General features: G+C 43.9%; 1 protein-coding gene across 4 annotated transcripts; it reads right to left on the reverse strand.

Annotated features, from left to right (window-relative positions):
* On the reverse strand, positions 1-27645 carry LOC147153917 (chemokine-like protein TAFA-1). 4 transcript variants are annotated; one of them, XM_086045109.1, is made up of 6 exons: positions 27229-27645; positions 25210-25351; positions 5142-5282; positions 2995-3119; positions 2759-2848; positions 1-706 (listed from the first exon to the last, which is right to left on the reverse strand). In XM_086045109.1, exons 2-5 carry the CDS (start codon positions 25349-25351, stop codon positions 2813-2815), a joined length of 444 nt encoding a protein of 147 aa, XP_085901235.1. In that variant the 5' UTR covers positions 27229-27645; the 3' UTR covers positions 1-706; positions 2759-2812. The 4 variants fall into 4 exon arrangements, with proteins under 4 accessions (XP_085901235.1, XP_085901253.1, XP_085901245.1 ...); XM_086045127.1 differs by having other exon boundaries at positions 25210-25354; XM_086045119.1 differs by having other exon boundaries at positions 25210-25409.
* Positions 27646-27950: the final 305 nt, after the last annotated feature.

A 27950-nucleotide genomic window follows, 5' to 3' on the forward strand; every position in this document is an offset into this window, starting at 1 on the left:
TTCTGGCATTGTCGACAGGATCAAGGACTTTAATGACACTTCATCACATATTCACATATGGCTTCATACAGTATGTACAACGTCATCGTCTGAATGCTTTGACACAAATAAGGCATTTCCAGTCTTGAAAACAACCCAAAGGTAGTACGTGTTTGGCAAGTCAAGTTCATGATGATCAGGGTCTCTGACATGCTACCAAGTTGGACTGCTAAAACTGCTGAAGAGCAGGCAGCGCACACACAAAGTAAAGTTCCAAAGTACGGCATTAAGACACACGGGTTGAACTTGGAATGTCTGCTCAATGATCGCACTCGGGCTGCATTCGGGGCTTCAGATGAAACACACATCAAGACAAACACTTGATGTACACATTTGACTTTGACAAAAGGAAAACCCTGGGGGGCTGTCAACTCCTTTCCGGCCCCGGGCTTCATAGGAGACGACTGGCGTCTGAGGTCAAATTCCACGCCGGCGTCTCCTCATGTGACGTCCCATCGCAAAGTTGCGGAGAAATGTGGAGGGATTACATTTGGAACAAGGTTATGACGAGGATGACGACGATCCCGCCGGCAGTCCGGAGCATCTGTATAGTCAGCAGCCTTGAGCGGGTTGTGCACCATGACGTATTCTACAACTTTTTACACTTGAGTCTGAGAAGGCCCCAGAACGTTTGTTGGGTGGTTTGCTGCTTGGTCCTTCGGCAGTGCTGAAAGAAGGAAGAACGACACGTATTGGAATGATTCAAACATGTCAGGGTCAATATGGCAGGAGCTGTCAAGCAAGGCCCTGCTCTGCTGCCCTCTACTGGCCACCTTTCTCCACTAAACCACATGAAGAGTTCTACTTCATAATAAGCAATGAGAATATGAAACATGACCAAAGATCCGTGCCCTTGATTCATGTGCAAAAGAAAAAAAAAAAAGAAAAAAAAGTTGAACAACATCTCTGTCAGATGATGATGATGATGATGATGGCATTTGAGTGCTTTCCTTGTTGATCGTTTTTCCTGCATTGTCGTAGTTAGGATGATGTAGAGTACTATTACTTTTAGAACAGCGCTCAACCCGTTTCCATGTAAACCTAGCAACTGTTCCCGCCAGTATTTCAGGCTGACCCACGTGGGCCCAGTCCGTCCATCGTCAGCGTCCAGAACGTATAGTGTTGGCCTATGTTCAATAGTTATTGTGCATTAGGGGTGGGCGATATGGGCAAAAAATATATATACGTCTGTATTTTTTTTTTTCAAATCAATAATTTGGCAATATTCTACAAAAATATTTTAAATCTGCACTTGCTTCACATACCAATTGTGGATAGACAGCGTTTGTGTGGGAATATTTGTCATTTAAATGTCTCTGCTGTTATTCCATAATCATGTGAGATTTTGAGCTGCAGTAAGTGCTGCGGTACAACTGCCAACTACTAGAGCAATCAGAATGAGAAAAAGGTGTTAACTGCAGCAATCACAATGGGAAATAAATGTATTTGATATGTGACTTGTGTGACAGAAGTGTCACGCGGCGCGAGAGAAAAAAGACGTCGTCATGACAACACCCATTCTCATACATTGGCCACCGTATTCAGAATAAAGTTGAATTGCAAAACTGCAATTTACCGAAAAGTGCATTTTCCCACTCATTCATCGCTGTGATATGTCGCTTTGTGACGTTATTCATGTTTGGGTGTATCCTGGCGTCACACTAATAAGCGGTCGTAGTTTGCGCAACATGTCTCGGGAATACATGCTAGTTATGAATGATGCGGACTTAAAGCGTGTAAACTGAATGTTAACCGATCATCCTGGATATCACGTTTGACTTGCTCGCTAAAGTACTGAGTGTGTGTGCGTGAGTGTGTGTGTGTGCGTGAGTGTGTGTGTGTGCGTGAGTGCATTTATTTGTTGATGCAACTGTTTTCTGAGGGTGTGTTTCAGCTTTTCTTGAGCGTGCTTGAGCGGTCGCCAAGTTTTCCTCGTAATCCATATGGCTCGCGGTGGAACAGAATTGCTCTTCACGGTGACCGTTTTGGCAATGTTATTCCCGCCGACGTCAGTTTTGTCAAACTCAAACCATTTACAGTGGACTCGCGTCTCGCTATGAATCCCCGCTCGACACTCCTCCATATTTGAAACAGCTCGACTGCAGTGCGGACAGAGTCACGTGACCCGGTCCTGCCCGCTGATTCGGCAAATGATTATCACTTCCTCCTCCTCTGCCGTCAATGCACACTGATTTTCAGCATTTCCTCATACTTTGCGGCCGTCGGCTGAGTCGTTTTTCGAGGAACTATCAATAATTAATACTAATGTAAAATTACACATCGTTCGTCAATCAAGATTGACGATGATATCGATGACGATATATATCGCCCAACCCTATTGCGCACCACTATTTTGAAATGATTAGTATGCTAATGTCTATGTGTTTACATTTTCTCTTTTTTTTAAGAATTGTTCACCATGCGCCAAACTGCTGCTTGTCGTAAAGTGACTTGAGTTGAGTTCACTTCCACCACACCGCGCTTGTACGTGTCGGAAATATTTGCAGAGCAAAACATTGGCCGAATGACACTTCGCATCTGAAAGACGTGTAGATCGGTTCACTCGCATCTCCAGACAGACACCACTCCGTGCTTGCCTGCATGAGGGCACATAAATGATGCTAGTCTTCGATCTCATTGTATCAAATGTAAAAGCCAGCGAGTGTACATTCATACATGAATGATAGTAAGAGCAATTCTTTTGAGTGTCATAAATTACCTGCAATTCAAGCTGTGCACCAAAGACGTTGAGTTGCAAGCCTATGGCAAAGTTTCAGTATGTAGCTGACGTTGTGTATGGCTGAGTGTTCTGGATGGGGGAAGAAAGGCCATATCGTATCGCTGTTAGTTAAGCTGCCATGTCCACCGCTAGTATTCAATGCTAAAGCATTTTTCTGGCCGGGTACATTTCTCTGCCTTAACGTCTTGTTTCCTGCGGTCAAGCGAGGTTCTTACCCTGGTGGTTTTGATCTTGTTGCCTGCGTAGCACATCCAGCCTGAGTTGTCAGGGAGCGTCTTGCATTCTTCTCCCTCCAGGCAAGGCTCCATCTCACACCACCACTTCCCAATTACGATGGACGCTGCGGGCAGCAAAGACAACAGAGCCAGTAAGGTAGGTGTCGGACATACTGCAAATACGCCCCCCCCTCCCCCCCCCACCCGCCCCCAAAGTGGGCAGTCATTAACCCGACTTGTCATTTTTCTTGAATTGTAATACCTACTTTTATATTCTTTCTTGACTAGATGAAGCTTCAATAAAAGGGTGAAAGTGGCGCTTTTCATGGAATGAGTGGCAGGTGTGAGTATAATGTGGCCCACGTGCGCCAATGGTGGGGAAAATTGCCTTAAATACAGGGCAAATAGACAGTAAATGGGTCATAATGTGCCATGGTGAGAGTCTGTCAAAGCAGAGATTGACACACTTCCAAACGCTGCAGCCAATTTGAAGGAATATATTTGCATGAGGGAGTCATGATAAAAGCTGTAGCTGAGAAGTTTTCCAGAAGGCATTGGGCCCCTTTTGTGTGTGGATTGTGCAGCAGGCATTTATCAAAGCATTTACACCGGCACCATTGTACATCTGCAACCTGCTCCTTCAACGTTGGTGACTTGGGCTTGCTTTTCTACTCTTGCTCATGCTGTGCTACACACATATGCACACCTCAGCGTCTGGCTTTGACTGTCTGCAGGCATACGTGACAGAATCCCCGGTAAAATTCCTAAGCGATAGATTTTTGCTCCCCTCGCCCTAGAAATCGGTGTCATCTTTTTTCAAAGATTTAGATGGTAGATTTAAGGGGTGAACCGACTAGCCACCGTGTCAACTTTTATACTAGATGTTGATGTTTTTGCCTTTTTGGAATGCGTTCCTTCAATGGCTCAATTAGTGAGGGGCTTCAACTGAGCCGCCTACTGCCGTGGGCAGACTATAACGCGCCGTCCGTCGAGCAGCAAAATGCGCGGCCCTCAAAGCGGCAGAGTTGCGCGTCATGCACGGGATGAACAGTATGAAAATAAGATGGTTTTGGATGACAATTCAAGAGGTTCACGGCTCAACATCTTTATTTGTTATAAGTGCAGTAAAAACACACATGGAGTACTGAGCAATTTTAAATAAGGGATGATGAATACTGAAAACAAAATACAAAAAACAATTGAAAAACAAAGGCAATTCAAACAACTAAAAGGACTGCGTATTTGAGCTTGGCCGTAGTTGTTGCGCCCCAAAAGGTAAGTAAAATAATATACCGTGCAAAGATGTTGGCATTTGACAATTCAAATTGCAGAGGTATTGCGCAGTGCAAACGTGAGCAGGATTACGACAAAAACAATAAATAAAAATTACACAATGCGGTTGACAGATGTCATTTGTTCAGGCGTCTACTGGCGTGTTGGGGGAATCTGTGTTTCCCCCCCCCATCTTGTTTTGGCCAGATGGGATACATTTGCAAAGTGTATGTTATGAATTTGTGCTGTCTCTGATCATGTTCAGTGTCCTTTTTCCGGCACGATGGCCATCTCCACTATGTGGTGTAGTGCTGGCGTGAAGCTCTCTACACTCCGCAGACATGTTGACATACTGGAAAGCCTTCCTGTTCCGTCCTGTGATGGAGTTCGTCAGGATGCCGTGAGCCTGGCTAGCTTTTGCTATTCTCGTCGACGCTAGTCTTAAAATATTCATAGCAGAGGCATAAAGGGAAGCTCCATCTTTGTCGCCGAAATGTTACTGCACAGACAACAACTGTGTGCTAACTAGAATTTTGTTTTTACGTTGTTTGCTACAACACACGGACCGGCATTGCAGCATTTGTGTCGCTCACTTCGGTGTAGACCGCCGTACGGATGCTACAGGAAGTGAAAATATTTGACCAAAAGTGATCCCATTAGCAAGTCTACCCTCAAAATAGAACAAAAGGCCAAGTGAAAGAGAGAAATGTTCACATTTTCGGGCTTCCTCACGATGCGTCGTCTTTAAACATGCTGCAACGGTGTCATTGTCGTAAAGCGGCACAAGCGATGTTGATAAGCTGAACTGGTCATGATATCATCGCTAAAACGAGCATGTGGGCCAGCAGCAGTATAGTTTCAAGCCGTAAACTCACCATCAACACACGAAGGTCTGTTCCTGGTGGTTCCAGCCACCTTCCCCGGCAGGCAAGAGCACTTGACTGTTTGTGAGCGCTCCTCAATACGATTCTTATTACAGCATCGGTGAGCAGCAATTACTTTGCACGTGCCGCCCTCTGATAAGGGGGAAAAAAAACAACAGCACATTAAATTGGCATCTCAGGGGTGAACTAAAAGAACATTCTCCTTCCCGAGAGCACCTCGCTATGGCTTTCCTTTTTATTCATCCTTTTAATCATGTTTGCCTTCATGTTGGCGCTTGCATCATGCAGGTGAAACGCTGGCCGCACACAATATTCATGCACAAATTCCCCACACATTCATCGTTGATATGAACTGCTTCATTTCATGCAGCAAGAACACGAGCAAATATCCCAGTAAACAGGAATAGCAAGCATGTGCCCGTCCACTCTTTGACATAGAGTGATGATGAAGAGACATGTGTGCGGGCGGGTATATATATATATATAAAAAAAAAAAAAACGCTTCTATTAGCGGGAAATGAGGTCTGCTTCAGGGTCATCATGAATATGAACGGCGGCTCCGCTGTGCAATTATCACCAAGCTGCGAGCCCCGACCCCAAGGGTGAGAAGCCCGGGCCGAGTGAGGTCGGCCCACGTGTTGCCCACCCACTGTGTCCCGACTCTCCACTCCTGAGTGTCGCGCTGCCAGAGGACCGTGTGACAATTACAGCCGCCAGCGTGACACAAGATCAAGAGGGCTGTGAGGAGAAAGGGGCGATGGCTCCCAAAGATGTCGCCGCCTGCTACTCTATATTGGCAGTAAGGTTATGCTTGACAATGCGCCGCCGCTTTGGTAAATGTATTTGAATATTTTCCTTTAAAGTGTCTTCCGATGCAGAGGATTTTCCTCGAAGCAGCGAACACCTTGATCAGTCCTAATGGTATGTATTCATTCCTCCAGGTTGCTTCATTCATCCATTCCCTGTAGCGCTGATCCAATTCAGGGTCACATGAAAGCTGGAGTCTCTCCCAGCTGGCGTCGGCTGTCCTTGGACTCATCACTAGCATAGGGCACAGTTGCAGCAAGCACACATCCGGTGGATACGTCTTTGCTTCTATTTGGGGCTGGTTTTGCAATGAAGGAGACACTTGATGCTCGTTTCCCACAATGTCACGTTGAAAGCCCAATTCCACACAAGTTGGCCTTTGTGTGAAATCAAAACGGAATACAATGATTTGCAAATCCTTTTCAACCTATAGTCAGTACACAACGAGATAGTTCATGTTCAAATTGATCAATCTGATTGTTTGTTTTTTTTAAATAACCTCTTATTTTGAATTTAAACAAATGCCAGTAAAGCTGGGACAGGGGCAACAAAGGACTGGGAAGGTTAAGGAATGCTTAAAAAATTCTTGCTTGGAACATTATTCCACAAGATCGAACAGATTCATTGGAAAAAGGTGAGAGTCATTGTTGGGGACAATCGGAGCGTCCCTGTAACGTTCCGTTATCCACAAGCAAGGGTGGAGCGAAGTTCACCACTTGTGGTGAAGAACTGCGTGAGCAAATAGTACGACAGTTGAAAAGCGTTACTCAACTTGCACTTGCAAGGATTCCATCATCTACGGTCGATAATAGCATCAAAAGTTTAAATATCTGCATGTAAGCGGCAAGGCCGAAAACCAACATAGAATGCCCTTGACCTTCCGTTAGGCAGCATTGCAGAACAAAAAACATATTTCCACGTGGGCTCAGGAACACTTCAGAAAACCATGTCAGTTAACATATTTCATGGCTACACCGACAAATGCAAATTAAAACTCTACCATCATAAAGTCGGAAAGCATGCTGTGGTCTGACGAGTCCACATTTCAAATTGTTTTAAGAAATCACAATGTGCCCACTGGGCCAAAGATTGATCGATCGCTAATCATTCACCAATACTGCAGCTTTTCCCAGCATTTGGCTTTGATATATAAATATTTCCAAATGGCTTATATGAAGTGGTGGTTTCTGTACACCTCACACATATGCAGGCAAAACTCATGAGACTTGTGGTTGCCACACAAACATATAAATTTGAACAGAAGAAAGAGGTGTGACCGAAATAATCTGGGCAATTCTATGGCTTGGTATCTGAAATGCAATTTGCATTGCAACGTTTTCAATGATATTCGTTGTTGTGCCGTTTAGTGAAATTGGAAGCAAAAACAAAATGTCTGAAACTGTAGTCTTTGGTTCCCCACTGTTATTTGTTCTGTAGCAGGATCCACTGCTACAAGAATATTTAACCCAAGCCGCACAAACCCAAGTCAGCCAAAAAGTGGCTTTAATTCAAACAGCAAATAATTGTGTGTTGACATAATTGTGCCATCATGTGAGCTCCGATGGGGATTAGTCAACGCGGCCCAGCTTGACCTGCTGGAGGGAAGTAGATCACTCGACTTCCATGCACTTGATTCACTTGTTCCTCACACTTATCAAGCCATTAGGGTGAGCGTCTAATCTGAGGATTTGCAGTTTTCATCCCGGTGGACGGACAAGATGAAGGCTAGCTATTTCTTTCCTGTATACTATCCTGAAAACAACAAATGAAAAGACACTTACAGGTCATATTCTTGCCAAAAGTGAGACACTCACTTGGGTGTCAGCTCCAAGTTCCATTAAAACGTGAACCGGCGACACTTCTGACATATTTGAATAGGTGCCGGCTGACAGGCAGACACATTTCGCTTTGACGAAACAGCAATGAAATAACCATTAGAGAATGAGTTTATGTGTTTACATTTACTCTCTGCGTCGTGGAGAGCCTTTGGGGAGAAGATGCCACTGGGTTGAATTCTTGGAGCCGGTTTGTGGCTGTCTGATGCATTCAACAAAAGGGCATGCATGTGCAACGTTAATCGTGATGCACCAGCGGGAGCAGTGGGGCATCATTTGAAAACAACAGCCCACAGGGGTTTGTTCTCCTTAATGCAATGCCGTAATTGCACAAGACAGCCCCAGATTCCTTCTTTGATCTATTAAAAAACACGCGGCTCAACAGAATTAACTTGCATTGCTTGTCGGTAGCAAACAGCGCAAAGAGAACTCTATATTTGGAAAGCATCACCTCCTGAGAATGAATACATGCTATCGCCAGCAGGTACACACACCACCTTGAAACTCAAATGACGTTGTTCTGCCATTGATTAACTACCGGAATGGTTGTCGTAAATGTCTCACAGCAAGGTGGGGGGAAAAAAAATGTATGGCGGGTGGTGGAGAAGGGAGCTAGACAAGATTATAATTGACTTCACAGTGTGTGTGCGCGCGTGTGTGTCCAGGAGCATTTTGATTGACAGTGTCTCACAGGAATTTTCCTGCGTCGGGTCAGAGTTGGTGCAGAAGGTCTCAACTGGAGCTGTTGTGTTTGTGTTGCAACCATCTTCATTATGCCGAGGCGAGAAACTGGCAGGTAACGAGGCTCCCGCATACAGGCTGCGCCTTGGTCTCATTTTCACCTCGCAAAAAAGTGTTGCAGAGGTAGGCTTGCTTTTCTAGCCCGATTTGTCTCCTTTCTTAGTGTAGTTTGCACAAACTAGCAGAGTGGTGGGAAAATAACACCTATCTGGTTGCAGTCAACGCTCTGTGCCTCAGTTTGATCTTAAATTTGATGAATAGCTCATATTTTGTACTACCCTGACACCATATTATACACAATACAATGTAAGGTGAATATAAATACAACATGACTGAGGCAAACGTGCAAAAATGATCCACGCCATCTAAATCTGACACACCCCACCAAAAAAAATGCTGTCAACAAACCTGCCAAATCTGCGTGATTCAAAAAAAAAAAAAAAGAAAAAAAAAGAGGCCTCGAAATCATGAAAAATCAGACGGTACTCCGGCTAGTAAAATTTGTAATTGGCCTAGCAGCTTTCAAACTGCATTATTGAGCTGTGGGAATAGATGTGCTTAATGCCTTTGGGTGACTGGAACTTATCACACAGCGTCGTCGCTGGGCATTTCCATGCCGTGACAATGAGGCGCTGTAAGTGGCTGCATCAGCGGCACAAGGGAAGATGCACTTTGGTGTCGGCATAGCTAGCTAGCTAAGTGCACAGGGCAACCGCTTATACGAACAAACACGCTTAGGTTGCACAGTAATATAGAGGTCCAAAAATTTGGGAAAAAAGCAGTTAAATGCTATGTCAGCACAAATGAGCGCTACATATTTTCAGCAATCATCTTCAGCCACGTATCATGGATTTCGAAACAAATGCCTGAATTCACTTTGCACGTTGCCATGAGAAGTGCCCTGGCTAGTCCCGCATGATTAGAAACTACTGCGGTCACCATAGCAACCACACAAGCCAGGCTTCTAATGATGCAGTCGGACTTTTTCAGACCCGCGTACAAAAGGTAAAGCAAGCAGTAGTTAAAGGTAATGAAGCAAAACAACGCATGCGCGCACACACACGCAGTTCCATGAGTAATCTTACAATTCAAATGAGTATTTATTCCCCCAGTCAAGAAATGTACTGTGCAACGAATGACTGAGACAAGTATTTGAACCAATGATAAAAGTCAATCGCACTTTCATACTTTGTACATGTCAACATGTGAGGTTTTGTAACTGTAAGTTGATCTAATGAAAACTGTTGTGATTGGACAAACTTGGACCAAAACCATTTCTTTTGGCTCCATCTTAGTTTCAGTTGTAAATGAAAGAAATGAAAGGCATATAAAATATAGATTTATAAATATAAATCATGACAAGACTTTGTTGCAAGATGCTTCTTATCTGCTGTTACTGAGGTCAAATATCAACTTTGATGTTTAAGCGCTGATGTAATTCATTTGAACATTTTCACTGCCGATGTATCTGCTTTATTTCAGAGGAGTGAGCAGATTTTGCCAACATCAGAAAAATATCATTTGCACACTTCCACATCAAAGACTTCATTAGCTTCTGTGATAGCAACGTGGGTCCCAAGTCTGTGCATTTTTGTGATTTGAGAATTGCTCTGGCTCTCATCATGATACATAGAACATTGAAGTGAAACAATAATGGGGGGGAAAGACTTTGAATGATTGCAGGCTTATCGTCGGGACGTCTTGCTTCATGTCAGACATGTTTCTTGTCCTTTGTTGTGTTTGAGTTCATCGCAAAGTGGCAGTTTTGTTATGGCTGCACATCAAGATGTAACAGTGTCTTGACAGTTGGTGCAAAATGTGCTTTAATAAGCCCTCTGGCACAATTCCCAATGCCGGATATGCTTTGTGGACTTAAGGCCTAGATACACCAATCAGACATCGGAGGTCGTGAAGCGTCGTGGCGTCTGATTGCACCGTCTGATTGGTGTAGTGACCACGGTCGTAGCGTCGTAACCCCTCAGGAAGCGTCTGTGGGCGTCTGACATTTGATCACTCTGATTGGCTGTTAGCTAGCAAATCAGGGCTCGGAGCACAAACGCGAAGTGACAAATATGGATAAATAGTGAGTACGCCTTTGCTGCGTGTACAAAAAAAAATAAATAAATAGAATACATGAAATATTATACGTGTACTTATAGGAGAAGTTTGCAGTTAAAGCTGCTAGCAAGATTGGAATGTAGCCTCATTTCATTAACCCCATGAGTGTCTTACCAAAGGTGCAGCCCTCGCTAACGCGCAGCGCAGTTCTCAAACATGGCCATTAATGATGGCATGTGTTTATTTAAGTGCGTAGTCGTGATAAAGTGCCAGAGAACACTGACAAAATGGCAGCCCACCATTGCTAAGCTAGCATTAGCACTGTACACAAGCCGACCTTGGCCACGATCTTCCATCTGCGTGAATATATCGTTAGTGGATTGAATTGTTTATAACTGTTTAAATAAGACAGTTGTGTCGCTGTACGTGCTCACAGCTAGCATTTGCAACATGCGCATATAGCATAGGAACATGAGCACACGGCCTGAGAACGTTCAGGAAAGGATCCGAACATACTGTACAGTGTACATGCAGCATATTTCATTGGCTCCAGCTTTATATTCCAAGTGTGAATGTAATGAGTGTGTGGGCAGCACTGACTCTTCATTCCAAGTACTCCATGAAAAGCCTCCGGGGCTCAGGCTCGGCTTTCCCTATACAAGTGATTGGCAGCACTCACTAATGCGTCGCAAAGCCTGCTAAACAGTAAGAGTACAATGCAGCTACACATGAGTGCCTTTCTTTTGTACAGCGGTGCATTGAGATGCCACACTCGAGTGTCAAATAACTGGTCAACAACTTTTGACCACATTTTTGTCAACTTTTGCCAAGTCAACTTTTGCTGACGCATTTTCCAATACGGCTGGACTGGCGTGTGATGACACATCGGCTTGCGATGGCTATGCCGCCTGAAGGACTCCCAACAAGCCAGTACCGACAAAGTCAAAGCCTGACCGTGCGGTGAATTATTTTCAGTTTGAAAGTCATTTAAAAAGAGACAGCAGGTTGCAATGTGTGGACCACAGCGCCGCGTGTTACTGAGCAACATGCCTGTCACCTTCTAATGAGAAACGCATCCAAGGTGACCCATAATAGGCGCCGCTTTCTCCACAAGCCAGCAGGCGGCTGGGGCTCAGTCTCTGCCAGCACGAGTCACATTAATGCAGATGGAGGACTGAAATATGGGACTGCGTGTTGTCAAATTATTTTCTCTCCGTCTTGGGAGAAAACAGAAATCCCCGTAGAGCTTTTGTTATTCCGGAGTGCAAGAGGAGTGACACATTGCTCGATAAACTGTGAGACAAATTTGTTTTGAAGCCGCCAAAGAAATAATACCATTGGACGACGCGCACGTTGGAGTAAACAATTAAAGGCAAGAGTTAGAGGATGTCTGACAAGTGAGCTTGAAGCGGAGGCATGAGAAGAATTTCAGATTCGGGACACGTCGAAATGAGGCACAGGATAGAGATAGGAACATCAGAACAAGTTAGCGGCAAAGAGAGTGGTGCAATTGCTGACACCTTTGTGATATTTCTGACAACATATCGACCATGAGAATGGACCTCAACTAAGAGCTATTCAAATCGTAGCAAGGCCAAGTGGTTCCTACGCGCACAAAGTGATGAAGCGATGAGAGTGGGGGTATTGCTTTTTGTCTAAACTGGTTTCACACGACTATTAGACATTCATGTGCTATTTAGTAAGTAAGTCAATGAGAAGCGACTCAGTTACTTAAGAAGCTTTCTGTCATAATCTGTCTTTTGAGTTTGGTTTTTGACTTCATGTTCTTCCTTGTGTTCCTTTGTCTGTCATTAGGTTATTGAGTCCACCTGTGCTTGTCATCAGTGTTAGCCAATCAGCTCTCGCCTGCCCTCTGTGACTTGTCCAGGTGTTCCTCGTTGTCTCGTCAACTTGTCTGTGTTTAGCGCCCCGTTTTCTTTCAGCCCTTGTCGGTTTGTTGTCATTTGTCTATGGTCTATTATCAAAGTCAATTCAGGTCCTAGTGTTTGTTTTGTTTAATTTCATTCATCCTTGTTGTTTTTGGACTGTTGTATTTTTTGAACATCCCAGACCCTTGTTTGCCTTTACTTTAAATGACACCTTTCATTCTCTGCATTCCTACTTTCGGGGTCCTCGACCGAGCAACAAGCGCAACGCTTTCTTTTCACTGAATAATTATTCTTCCTTGTTTGGGTGGATAATTTTGACTTAAACTTTAGTGATATTTTTCTAAAGTACCACTACTCTAACTTGAGCACAATCCATGGATTCTCAAGCCACCTCAGGTAATCCCCATGTTATATCACAGTGAAGCTGTGGATCTATAAACTGTGAATTTCTGTACGTTTGCCAACACGAAATGACCTTTCCGCACAGCATTTTGGGGGAATTAGCCAAATGTTTTTTGGTCGTATGGCACAAGATAAGAACAAAGGTCAAAAACCTTCACCCCACCCTATGAATTGCCAAAGAGTAAGGCGACCAAAGCGTTGTTCGTCTTGTAAAGTGCCGGGTGGCCACACCTGTTCAAATAGGCCAAAATCCTTCTCACGTTTTTCACCTTGCAGGGGACGTGGTGCATTTGCTTGACCGCTTGCCTGGAAAATCCAAGGTGCGCGAGACACGAAGGTCGCAAGTGCGTGATAGAATATTTAGAAACAGTGGGAACGCAACGTTATCATTAATTTATCAGTAGCTTTTTTCTCCACAGCAGCAACATTGAATGAAACAGGAAGCGTGTTTACATGTGAGGCCACGCAGGTGCTGCACGTAGAAGCGCCGCCGCCAGTCATTACAGCCAGGTTATACCGGGGCTGCTCCTTTCATTTGCGATGTAAACACTGCGTTCTCAAAAGTCCACACACGTTTCCACAGTGTTGCGATGTGCGGACTTTGCTTCTCCGCGGTACGTAGGGAACATTTGAGACACCGATTCCTGTCGTCTTTCATGTACAAAGTCAGTCAGCAGCTTGGATTGAGTGACCGCAAATGCAGCTAGCGGTGGCTAATGTACAGGATTGCGCTATGGAACTTCCTGTCCCTGTCTAACACAATTCAGACTAATGAAAGTTTAATACTAATTACTTCTTACAGTCGCCATTACAGACAAAGGAATATAAAAAATGCATGCTGTGCTGTTATCTCTGTTTAAAAGGAACGCATTCAGTCTCAGCTGCTAATGTTAACAATGGTGCCAGATAAGAAAAGCACTCATTTAGCTTGCACACAGCCCAAATAATGGTGTGGCTAATAGTTTGCTGTGCTATGCACATGCAAACAGAGCCCTGGAGTAAGGCAGGCACTCAGCAAAGCACTATGACACATTTAGAAAAGTGCTGGCAGCCAAGAAACTAAAACAAGTCCTGCTAATACCACCGAGAGGATGTTTTATACCTGTCAGGGGAAAAGACATTGGGAAATGCTTTCATTAGTCTGTGTGGCAAACATACCGAATAGTTCATTGTTTGGCTTCTACCTACAAGCAAAAAAGGAAACTTCAAGGGTCGGGCTAGAGGGGGGGGGGGGGGGGGGGGGTTAGGGTAAAAACACATGCGACAAATGGGACAGGGAGCGCTAGCTCGAAGGTTGGAAAGAAAGTATGGATGCAAAATAAACAGTCTAAGTCAACATTAATATCATTTAATCAAATCAACTTTCTCCATTGGAATAAATGGAAATGGCATGAATTTCGTTGCAGCGCTTGTGTTCCTTCCGGTGTGCGCACCGCGACCACCAAGGGGTAGTACAATATCGATATAGTGTCGCACAAAGAGTTTCACAAATTAAGTAAGCTGCAATAACGGCAAGGTTAGTTCTTTTTCACAGAGGATAGTTGTGCACCACCTACTGTTTGTGTTCAACTATCCGTTAGATAAACGGTTGTAACACCAACGTGACCGTCTATGGCGTTCACACTGTGTGCTAGCATTACGCTAGCCGAGATTCCTCAGTTTGCGGTTGTTTTAAATACAAAACGTACAATTTTCTTTCTGTTATACAGTATTTAGTTTGAATGTAAAGTCCAACGGTGAGTGGCAGCTTGTAGCCTCAGATCCCAAAATCATTCTACTTCATCCGGCTAACAGCTGCCTGCTGGGACCGGACTTGAATCTTGCGCAAGTATCAAATTTTTGTTGAAAGTGACGGCAAGTAAATCAGCAAAATGACAGGTCGTATCTGGAAAACCTTGTAAGTCAGCTGACCAAATACAATTGCTGAATGCTTTTATGACTTCAAAAACAAAAAGACAAGAACAATTCAAATGTTGTTGATACTGTAACGAAACACTTATAACAAACTTTTAACACAGATGTGGTCACCATAGTTAACGCTGCAATGACATGGTGTCTGCACTGTTCATTTCCTAAAAGGAAGGCACACTAAACTGTCAATATTGTAATATGTTAATATAATATATTAACAATTTAGGTGAATTTCTCAAGTATGTATTTGTATTCATTCATGATATACATTTTCTTGAATTAATTTTTCAAACAGCCGTGGATTTCACCATACTGTGGCAATCGCCTCTTTGATATATTTGCGTCATATTTCCAGGCTGAGGCCATTTGTCCGTCATTGTTTGTGACTTCGTTGGCATTTAGCTCAAATTGGCTATGGCTATTTAGTTTGGTTTCAGTTTGATCCAACGTGCAAATGAGCACTTTTATTTTACTTTTATGCATGGAATGCAGCAGTTGTTAGCAGTTACTAGCAGCACTAGCATATATGTTTGGCTTTTCTTTTCCTTTTTTACACACTCAAAATTTACAACACCATTAATCAACACTGGCACAAGTGTGAAGACACGTTTATTTTTTCTGACTGTCACAGTTACAATGCTGATATTTGAGTTACGCTACAGAGAGGATGAGAAATGATTTGATGAGAAAAGGTTTTGATGGCAGAAGTCTGAACATGAGCATGTGCCTGAAGCGACCGATGATGAGGCGCATTACTCAAAAAAGAGTTGAAGGCCGCGGCTGCCTCAGAGGTCACCAAGATGACACATAATAGACCGTCTCATGCTATGTGCTAAATACTGCACTTACTGCTATTTGGACTATATGCACGCACCATTTCCACATTCAGGGTATGGAAAATACTAACGTCCGGGGCCGTGCTAACTTCAGCTCGCTAGTCCAACACATAGCAATAGCATCAAACACTTTAACATATACTGTGCTTGCAATCTGCTGAAATTATGTCAAATTACCATAAATGATGTATCAGTTTATCGTCTTCGCCAGTTATCCAAGTGTGGGCAAAGCGATCAAAGCACCATATCTGATTTCATATAGCCTGGCAAGCCATACCCATTAAGAAAGTGGGTCTGGAGACCAAGCCCTTTACCACGGCCGGGCCTGCGTTAAAAACGAACCGTCCAATCAGCACACGTATCCTTCGTGAACGCGACTTTCAAAAACGCACGAGGGAGAGGCGATGGTTTGTTTCATTGATTAAATGACCAGAAACACATCGAGTCATTAAAACCTTTGTTTTGTTTCCGACGTCGCGTTCGTGCTTCGCTGATTGGTTCATTCTCTTTGCTAAGGTTTGCCCCGCCTCAGAAATGCACTTGATGCGACTACCCACCAGACTCATTCGTTGGTACGGCAATGAGTCTGGATTTCCAGGCCAGATTTAATGATCCATTTGCTGTCTCACAGTACATTCAGGTCCGTGTCAACATAGACTTGCATGGCTTATGTTGACACGCTTAACCCAACTTTTTTTTACAGGGCACAAAATCAATTACAAAATAGAATACAAAATCTTTATTCTCACATTCTATGGTGCAGAAGCAACTCATTTGAGCTTATGAAAACATGAAAGACAACCAATAATGAAATAATAATGACAAGCATATCGTCGCTGACCTGTGAAAAACACTTATGTCCAATTTTGGAAACTTTTTTATTTTTCACAATGCCATGTAACGCGGAAACACCATTCATGTAAAAATAAGAAAATGAAAAAAAAATGGAGATGAGCGTTTTTCACATGACAGTGACGATATAATACCAACTGCAAGATGAGGATAATAAATGTTCCCACGAAGCTTCGTGACGGAGCGGCCGACATGGCCTTGCGTGGATGGCAGGGGAGAGAAGGAGTGAGAGAGCGCAGCTCAGGGACTCGCCGGGGAGCCGAGCAAGAAAGAGAAAGACGGACACACTACCTTGGTCGATTCAAAGTTGCAGTGGTTAAATTGGCTCACAGAATTTATAAACTTTCCCCTTTGTACTACCGGCTCACTGGTAAACGTTTGCAAATAAAAAGCTGAACATAATGGCTGGCACAACACAGAGTTGCCTGGAAGAGCGATGCCTTCATCTTTAAAAAGTCACAACTGTGGCCTAGTAGTTAGCATGATGGCAGCCAGTCAGCTTCCATTCGGGGTCCTACATGGCAACAATTCGACCAATGTCCATTGTAGGATGCATGTTTTATAAATCTGTGTTAGTTAAGAGCACCAAATTAAAATGTCAAGATGGAGATTTGTACTCTATGTGCAGTACAGTGTATAACATGCATGTTTGAACATGGCTAAGCAGTCAAGCTTAACTTCAACAAAGTGTTCAGAACAAACTCAAATGTATCGACTGGCTATCTGGCTGGACTAATAACTTCTCCGTCTTTTCCTTGACAAATGTTCAAATGTCTTGTAGCACTGATTCAAAACGAATGCTGGTGAACGGTGAAATGAGACGTTGTCCCTCCCACTTGTATTGTTGAAGCCAAACAACACTGTGCCATGAAAATAGTTACCAGAGCCCCTTTTTAATGTTCTGCTGAAAATGAACGGCAAAACCTATTTTTTTTTGCTCTTTTGAGAAACATCTTTCATGGCTGAAAAAGCAGCAAAGTCACCAAGGAACAAACATTTATGACAAGGAGAAGAACAAACTCCGTGTCTGAAGTAATGCAGCCTTCTTGAATACGTACGCAGTCTGTGCAGGACAGGCATCGTTTGGCAAAGACGCCGGCTAATTAATTACGCTGTGGGCAAGGGAAATTCATTTTGCAAAGAAGCGTTCACCCCTACACATTGGCTGAAAAACTTCAATTAAACATGTTGTTTAAACCAATATCCACAAGCTTAGAGGAGCACTCGCTCATGAATTATTCATAGACCGAAAGACGAATAAATGGAAAACACTGAAATATGCAAACGCTATTTGTACCATGCGCATACAATAACAATTAGGACACTGATAGTACTTAGATTCATTTACTTTGAGAAGAAGAAGACACATTTTTCTTTGGGGGACAACAAAAGGAAATCTGTCTGGAGCGATCTGAAAACAAGCAAAGTGGGCCTCCAGTACATGAAGCAGCCTGGCCTCTCCTAAGTCAAGAAAATCCATTTGGAAAGGGCAATTTTGCAAGTTTGGTGTGCGCTACAAAAAGGGTCACTGGTCTCACATCAGAGTGGCATACGCAACAACGGCATAACAAAGCGGATATGCGTCGCTGCGGATGCGGCGAGGCCTCCGGCCGAGGAGGCCCGACGCTTCCCGTCGGCACCACGGAAGCGGCGCTTACAAAAGAGAAAGTACGGATGAGAGAGGGGCAGGGGTGGGGGGTGTGCGTCAAACTAATGTGCCTCCAGGATGCATTATATAAGGCTATTAAATTGTCAGTGTCTAAAACAGCGCGCAGAGGATGTAACCTTTGTTTGTGACAGCCGAATATCCATTTTTCATGACACTGTGAGCAGCCAACAGCTTCCTTTCTTGGAGCGCAGAAAATATCTCCATTAAATGCCATGAAAGGAGATTTGAAAGACACTGACTATCTTGCACTAAGGAAAACCTGTCACTCAAGAATATATTTGGGTAAATTGGAGTGTTTTTTTACTTTTGGAAGCTGAACCAACGTCACTGATGGCGGAGTGGCTCGCTGGCCTGACCCCTCTCGGTCACTTCCCACTCAGTCAATAATGTGTGGAAGTGAGTGTGAAAGCCTCTCGTATTTACCCCATTATTGAGTCCTGGGCGGATTCAGCTTTTGGCCCACTGTCAGCCGTGCTAACCGGTGCTCCCAGCAAGCCTGAACAGGACACCCGTTGGATGCAAACACAACAAAAAACTAAATGTCTTCAACCACTTGCCTTAACACAATTTTTAGTGCCATTGCGTAGTTGCTACCAATATTAACACGATGCCATCCCCAAATCATATTCAATTGCTGATTTATGACGCTAGGAAACCGCTAGTTAATAACGCAGTCATTTTTTGATCCAGCACAAGTCTCGGGCGTTTGTAGCCTGCAGCTAGCCGTTAGCAACAAGTACCAGGCTGGCAACAGCCAATGTCAATTAATGTCATTTATGAGCTTGTGGGGTTCATTTGAAATGTGTTGATTTCAGTATTGCTATGGAGATTTCCAGAGGTGGGCGTTCCGTCCGATTGACCGACCGGTCTATCTGTGCATCACGGACGGGCGACCATTTTGCTGACATCATACACGAGAAACTTAAAAAAAAAAAAAAAAAAAATACGGCCTACGCATGGACAGCGGTGGGTTTCGTCCGTATAGATTGGTGAATAAGCGTAGGCTATGTGAAACAGTGTTGTTTTTGGCAGGCATTTTAGACTTAGTCTTTTGGGCAAAAATGCTTATTAGGTTTTATCACATTTTAGTCTTTTTTTTGTTGTTTTTTTTTTGTTCTTCCTTGCCCTTCTGTGGGGTTTCGATCAGGGCATGGTATTAATATTTGTGGGCCTGTGAAGCCCTTTGAGACTCTTTTGTGATGAATGGCTGTAGAAATATATTTGCTGTACATCTGTACAGAAGAAGAAGAAGGTCAAACAATTGTTGGAGAGTTGTAGTTGACCTTACTTCATTACAGAATACTCAGTGACCCTTGACATTTTTTTTCTTAAATGTTGCACTCGACAAACTCTATAGATTTAAAAATAAATAAATAAATAAAACTAATAAGAACTCAACTTAAGCTAAGCATTTTCAAAAAACAAAACATAACAACTGAAAAACCTGATCTAAAAACGAATGAAAACTAACTGAAAAAGCCAAAATGAAACAAAAACTAACTATAAGTGAAAAATCCCAAACAATATCAAATAACCTTTGTCTTGATGTTAATGAGAGCCTTATTTACCGTCGATTATTGCCTGCATGCTTCCTGAAGGAACTGGATGGCGACAGAAGGAAGGCAATGGATTTCTTCGATTTCCATTCAACCCTGTGGCCAAAAGTGTTGACCAGTGTCCAGGAGTGGATTGTGGTCAGCTTTGCAGGGTTCAGTGTGTATCCGGATTTACTTTTTTTTTTTTTTTGGGGCAAGTGTCACTGACTGAGCCAACAGACATTAAAGCTTCTTGAACAATATCACGCCCCAAAGCAGTGTGAACAGAGGGTATTACAGTTTAATGTAAGAGGTATCACACTGCCTAAAAGATGTATGACTTGAATCTGAATAAATGATATACGTACTTACACATGAGTTATTTCTGTTTGTACTCAGCCGTGTTCTTTTGCTCTGCATATCTTAAGCGGCTGAACACAAACAGTCAGAGAGTGTGGGCACCGCCGTGACAACAGACGACCTTTCAGGTATGCGCAACATGATGCGACTAAGCTGACATATAGTGGGAGGGACTTAATTGACCACGGTACGAGGCCACCAAGGCAACTTGGGCTGCTTTTTGTCCCTCCATATCCTGCACTGGCCTGGCTCACACGCAGCGCCTTGTGCGAGTCACCTCTTTACCCGCACATTGCACCGCGCGTTGAAGCTGTCGTTGCACCGTATTCATCTGCTACTACAAATGGGCTGGACTCCAGCCGCATCACTTTGTCCCTCACAAATTTGACGGAAGCCATCCTTTTCGTGAAAAGGCTGCCATTAGGCTAAACCTCCAGCCAAAGGTTTTATAAGGACCAATATATTTATGGCACGTTGATAGGGCAACAAGACAGGTGACAGGATTTGACACCCAGGGACTCCCCCAGTGGGTCTTACTAGGCCAATATAAGCTCTTTTAAAATGGTTCTCTCTGTTGTATATTTGAACAAATACTAAATGTCAAAGTATTGCAAAACAGTTCAATGTTCTGCCCAAAACTCATATCTTTGATGTTGTCAGCGTTAAGGGACCCAAAAATACGTAAGTTATCTTATTCATTAAACTGGACATATTTTTAAAATTATTCAGCTAATTAATCGGTTATTTAAATTTCACTCTGCCAAATATCGGCCTCCAAAACATCCATATGGGTTCGTAACCTTGATGGAGATACTGGACCCAGCAAGTTCCGTACCTCAAAAATGGGCAAAGTTGAGGCAATTTTAATGTTGGCAGGTTGAAATCACTCATTTGGAGAAAAATGCGTTCAACATTTTAGCACATACTGAACATCTTTCAAAGGTCCACAGCAACCAGTACCATAGAAAGATATTAACCGCAAACTTACAGGAACTGCTGAAAGGTCACTGGAAAGTCAATCCCAACAGCAGGTAAGGACATCAATCGGATTAAAAGATGAGGAAGTTTAACCGCATGAAATCAGCTCAAAATGGTGATTCAGCCTGAACTCGAAAAAAACGACATCCGGTTTACAATTCATTTCATCATCAACCAAAGATTGGTCGATTCACTGTTGCTACTTGTGGCCATTTTTTTGTTGGCATGCTTGTTTTTTTTTTGGGATGAGGTCAAATTACCACAGTTGGAAGTATGACTTTTGTGTCAATTAAAAGCGTTATTTTGTCATTTGGTGTGGCCTTGACAAGACTGCTTATTTTATCATGGATATTGTCATATTTCATATTATGTTGTATTTTGGACGTATGTTGATTGCTTTGTGCATTTATATGCAGTAAATCATTTGTGAAATTGCACTGACAATGCGGCATGATCACTGACAATGCGGCATGATCAGCTGTAGCCAGTGATGGCCGAGAGGAGAGCTGGGGAAAAAATAGGAAACGGGGACTCACGCGCGTGCGCACACGCACACCCCTGACACTGACTCACTCAACCCCTGGGGTCCGATCAAACCCAATTGAGCACCCACTCAACTGGACCGTCTGTAATCGTTGAATTTCTGTTGGAATAGAATGGTAGGGAACACGTGGAAAAGTATGTTTTTTTTTGTCCCCGGTTGTAGTTGGGACCAACCAAACACCTGCAGCTCGTTTGCATTTAACGGGCTGCTTTTATAAGGAACTGCTCCGAAGAGCTCATGAGTTGAATCTGTTGTTGAAGTCACCACAGGTACAAAATTGTTTTTTTTTGCTTTGACAAGTCAGTGATTTCAGCATGGACATTTCACCTCTGGACAGAATTGCGATGCCAAGAATACATGACCCCAAAAAATACATGACCCGTCCACAGTGCTTTACAGATGCATGCCAAACACAATCTGCTCTAGTCTTTGGTGCACAATTCATGCTCTTTGCACCAAATAAATGCACACCTTATGAATCATAGGGTTGAGCGCAGCACTGCCTGTAAATCGCATTAAAAAAAAAAAAAAGTAGCTCCAAGCAATCAGAGGTAGCAAAAATGGACCTGAGCGGCCACCTTCTTGTAATCATTGACCATACACTGTGCTGTATATATTTTCCCAGGGGATCATGAAGCTCATTGACTCGCCACTGTTAACCACTGATACCATCGAAGTTTTTATTTAGTAGGGGAGGGGCAACTCAAGATGCACGCCCAAGTGCATACTGAGCACTGATTTGTGCTGGACTAACAATCAGTGCATGTTTGACGCCAGGATCCCTGTCTGGAGTCATGGGAGTCATGGGAGCCTCTCAAAGAGCCAACGTCACTGGCTGCATCGATCATTCAGAGTATAGATTACCTCGGGACTGGAAATTGTGACTCACAGAGGTTAGGTTTACATTTTGCAGCAAATGTCTTCCATGTGTCAGACGACATGATGTCGACCAATCTTTGAGTAGCGCTTGCAATTTATAATCGCATTCTTACCAATGAACTGCGCATGTAGCGCTACTCCCAGACTTCTTGGTACAACCGAAAGCAACACACCATGTCATTTTTACCAAAGAGACAGTAAATAACTCGAAAACGCCACAGAGAAATCAATGTGTTCAAGTTAGGTGCGCTTCGCGAGTGTCAAGGCAATGGTGGTTTCATTCTTTGCTACGGCAAGTAAGCGCCATGAGCGGTCCGTCATAAATCCATGGTACTGAGCCCACAAATGAGAGATGCGCAGTTCTCAGTCATTGCACATGTTTTCAGCAGTTATCTTCAAACGCGTCTCATGAGTTTAGAACCAGATCTCTGAGTTTCTTTATGTAAAACGCCCACAACATTTTCACAATGGCTTCAAAGTCCCCAAATAACAGGTGGATGTTGCCTTTGAAACCCATCAAGAGGAAAGATTGTCCACATTGATCATCTTCATGCAGCCAACAGACTGCTGGGGGAAAAAAAATGTGATTATTTTATTCTTAAAAGGTATTTTTAGGCTTGCTTGCGACACTCTAGCACCCGTGCAAAGTGTCTAAATAGCAGCGCGTCACGGTCTCTTCTCAAAGCTATTGACACCCTTTTTATTTAATCACGTCATATTCCTGTGGGAGTGGACAGGAGTGATCCCTCGTCCTGCGAAATCTCGATTTCCCGGAGCAGTTGCGGTCGTGTTGGACGTATGGCATTTGGCCGGCTTTAATGGTTGGCCCGGTGCTCTCCATCCACCGGCCTTCTTGCCACCAATTGGTGACCCGTCAACCCCAATCGTCCCAGCAATCCAACAGGCACACAACACAGAGCGCAGAACAAATGTCTAGGTGTCAGGATCAATGTGGAGCGGCAGCCCATCCTGTGCTCATAAAAGTGGCATCTCATTTCCCCGAGAGTGACGACGAGCCACGCAGGCGGAGGGCCCTGTCCAATCCAAACGGATCTTTGGGTGTAATCACTCCTATTGTTTTTTTCCCCTCGTTTTGTACTTGATGTGTGAGATGCAATGCAAAGTGCAGCGAACGAAAGACGCATACTTCCTTGGAAGTGTGTGACGCCTTTTTCTCCATCCAGTGCGGAGCCGGTAAACACATTTACACACCTCCCCGCTTGCCGAAAACAAAAGTTCAACTACAGTGGTTTGGTTATTTTCTATTCAATCCCATTTGGCAAGGTGTGCTCTCGCTGTTGCTGAGCAAATTGAGCGGAGGCAATGTAGCATGAATATCCGCTGCAGACTCAAGGAGGAAATTGTGAAATGGAGCAAATATCGGAGGAACTGAATCCAATTAAGGTTGGATCTTAATGAAGAACTAGCAAGTGGAAAATGGGTCTTCACCAAATATCACCACCTAACATTCAATATTCATGAAAGAAATCATTGGCGGGCATTCATTGAATGATGTTTCTGCACATCTTCCAACAAATATGCAAGTCACAACTTAGACACCGGGAATGATTGATTGACCTTTTCTTGACATAAATATGCTTCGAAAATCTTTAAAGCCCTTTTTTTCACTAAAGAAAATTAGAGGAGTCGGCTAAATTTCAGTCTATAATTTCCATAAAGACGTTAACCATAGCAACCAAAACTCCAGTGCATGCCGACAGCTAACCACATTACTCCCCCAACCACACACACCCGCCGCCCCCCCCTTACGATTTTCCGTTGGATCAAATGTTGGAGAAACAAAGTGTGAAAACGTATGAACAATTATAGCCGAGCAGGCGAGGTTGCTTAACCCATTAAAGCCTGAAACCCCTCGTGAGACATCTTTGGAGTCACCTTTGAAAACCTGACATTTCCGCCACCTACAAAATAATTAATATCTCAGCCCCTGTAGCAGATAGAAACACAATTCCAAAAGAATTTGAGAGCTTAGACATGTGTCTTTTACACAGGCGCGAGTTTATTAATCTTTACTATTTCAATCGAAGACGCAAGTGAAGCACTATTTTTAATTTTGAAAATAATCGAGTGGTAATTACCACGCTGTGTTCTCTTACAAAGACGTTGAAATCGTCATTGTCTATGAACATATATCTTAACCATACATCACGTTGGGATGGTTTCACGGCTTTAAAGTCCGTGAGCGTGTCGTCTATATCACTGCCGTGACTTATAGCAGAGCTCCCGCGATCGACTGCCTCCATTACTCCTCGAAAGAAATCTGGACATCCTCCGACAACTCACAGCACCATCACATGTATATTCTGATGCATTCCATCGGCAAAGAGACTGACAATCGGATTAAAAAAGAAAATGACGTATACGCTCTTCCGACTTTAAAGGGAGAAACACGCAACAGCGCTCCCGGCTTTAGTGCTAGAAATGCGGTTATGCGCTCCCGTCCTCCATGGGTTAAGGCCTTGGAGTGGCCAAACTGCGATTTCGTGCTGAAGACGGTGGAACGCAGGAAAATGCCACCATTGATTTGCTGCTAGGTGAAAAAAAAATGCGATTTCCAATCCAGATAGCCAAACGAACTCGGAGGAAATCGAAGTCACTCTCTGCGAGCTTGTGACAATCTAATTAAACCTAAGGAGCCAAAGCGATCGCAGAGGCTGCGGCTCTTTTGTGCAATCATCATGTGGAACGACATTTTCAGCTCCTTGGGAGGCTTTGCAGAAGCGGGAATGAAAAGGGGCTCACCGATCATGTGGACGCTGGTGCGGGCGGGCCTGGTCCCGTGCTGCTGCTGGATGGCGTCGTAGAAGGTGGCCTGACACAGCTGAACGGCCGTCACGCTGACCCACAGGCACAGGCAGAGCGGCCAGGACATGACAGGACACATCTGCTGAGGATCAGGTTCACAAAGCGTGACGTCGGCGGACACACAGAGACACGCTCCACTGTCAACAAAAACACACTGGTGGGTTTTTGACGCGCCTCCTCTGCAATCTCGTCCAAAGCGGCGGCGGCGGCAGGGCGGCATCCTTCTCTGTGATGATTTTTGCTTAAGTGGTGTCATTGAGTTAGTTAGGCCAGAGAGCTCCTTGGATTTGGGAAACTGAATGACGTGAACTGAGGGGTATTGGTGGCTTACTATTTGAACAAAAATTGTCGAGATCGTGAGAATGATGCCGCCAATTATTTGCCCAAACTCGGGTCCCATGCTGACATTTTGGGGCTTAAAAGTAGGACATTTAACTTGAATAAATCACTGGCCTTTAACAGAAACAAAACTCATGCAAATCTCCTGCCCTGCAATTGCTGAGCCAAATAAAGGCGGCGTATAGAAAACGTGTATTTGGTGGCACTGGCCTAGCAGGCAAATTCTGCCGTTTCCACACTTTTTTGCAGCTTCGCGCAAGCAAAGACTCAATCTTTGTACAAAGTTGTTGTTGTTACGGGAAGCTGTGTAAGAAGGAATCAAAGGAACCAAAATGAACTTGTTTTGCCCTACACTACTTCCAGATTTTTTGGGGTTATTCCTTCAGTGAAACCATTCTGCCTCGCGAAAGCACTAAACAACAATTGGGGCTGTATTCTGAAAGCAAAGCAATAACGTACTTGAAATGAGAGTCACATGCCCAATGAAGTATTGACATTTTAAAATCACAGCTGGAAGTTTGTTTTTGTTTTTTACGTGGACATATCCAGGGAAAGGCATTTCTTCAAAATATGGGTGTTTTATGAAGAAAGTCATAATCTTAGCAATCAATATCTGTGCGATATCGGACTACTTTGTGGCTGAAGGAAGCAGCAAGTGACCAAGACATGTTCTAAATCCGTGTTTGTTTTCATAGAAATGCTGTCTGCAAAGTTACCTTAGCAACTAAGCTAGTAAGACAACACAAGCTGTTCGCCATACTGAAGATCATCTTGCTAATAGCTTAGACCCTTTTTTTTTTTTCTTTTACGGCTGAATTTCTACATAATGGCCGCTTGAACCATTCTGAGCGGCATTAAATTGGTTCTTCGTTGCTTGTCTTCCTAGTTTTCGCCGTGTTCTCCCAGAGCGACGCGGCTGCAAATGTGGAGCGATCCCCGGGGAGGTTTTCTTTTGTTTTTTTTCTTTTTCCCCGTCGTGCAGCCCAGATTTCCCCTGACAAAATGATTCCCATCTACTCCTGAGCAGTGCCTGCCTCCAAAGCAAACTCCGACTTGGAGAAAGACACGATTTCACTAGCAGAAGGCTGCCGAGGCTTTTCTGCGTCTGTCACAATGATGTGACAGTGACACAGCACAAATAAGAATCAAAAGCTGTTGCAGAACATTGTTTCGGAAACAAATCAGAGAAACTAACAAAGCTTGGCAGTGCATTTTTTTTTTTTCTGGTGAAGGGAGAAGGGCTTCATTGGAGTGACATTCCCGCTCTGACATGTTTATCCTCTCGAACAACATGGCATGATGAATGAAATTCATTTACGCGCTCAAAGTTGGGTCCACAGCCTGCTCATGACATTGAAAAGACCCGCAGTAGTTGCAGTTGAGCGTTTTGTTCATTTTCAGCTTAACGCTCAAACTTTTCGAGGGAAACAAAAACGTGAGCGCAAGTTGAATTTGAGAGATGCGTTCACGCCTGGAAGAAAGCTACGTCAATGTTTGAGCTGTACCTCCAAACATTTTGTTTGAAAGATTCCTGTCAAAAAAAGTGACATGGTGTCATTTGTCCTGCCATGGTAGCACATGAAGCTGCTCTCAGCTAGGAGTAAAAGAGCATCTCACCTGAGCAACCCGTCCACGATGAGAGAAATGTCTCAACAAAATGCCATAAATCCATCCACGGTGCCGCTCATAGTGAGTCCATCCGCTAACTCAGCTGGAGGAAACAACTCCACTCACTCTTGCTCGCCGCTGCTCCAACAGCCCGAGTGACTCAGACCCGAGCAGAGAGCAGAAAGACAACGTACACTTCTTCTTTCAAGTCCACGTCGGAAATAGCACCACCGCCCCGTCACCAGTGGCTCTCCCTCACTTCATCTGCCCATTTGCGTGTGTCGGCATGCGCGGCGCCCTCGCTCAGGTGCAGTGGAATCTCGCCTCTCGCCGTCTGCAACCTTCCAGTCAGAGCGAGAGAGAAGCTTTGACTGACTCCCCCCTCAGTCAGCGCCAAGGCACAAATGTTCCCGTGCAGCCTGGCTGACTTACACACGCCTTCAAGCCGCCAGAACCGCCTCTGGATTCGATGCTTTGGCGTGGAACGGCAGCACCTGATCAGATGCAAATGAGGGAGACTAAATGTGTGCCACATGATTAACAGCCATTTACATACTGAGGGAATCACCTGGGGCTGCATTAAAAAAAAAAAATAAACACATTTCTCCTTGCACATACGACTGCCCCACATACTAACAACCCAACATTGTGGACGGCTAATAATGGCAATTCCCTCAAGGAACATTGGAATGAAATATGGAAATATTACAAAAGAACGTGTGTTTAATGGA

Source organism: Filicampus tigris, chromosome 1, assembly GCF_054856515.1.
Source record: "Filicampus tigris isolate MCC_2025a chromosome 1, RoL_Ftig_1.0, whole genome shotgun sequence".
Taxonomy (NCBI): Eukaryota; Metazoa; Chordata; class Actinopteri; order Syngnathiformes; family Syngnathidae; genus Filicampus; species Filicampus tigris.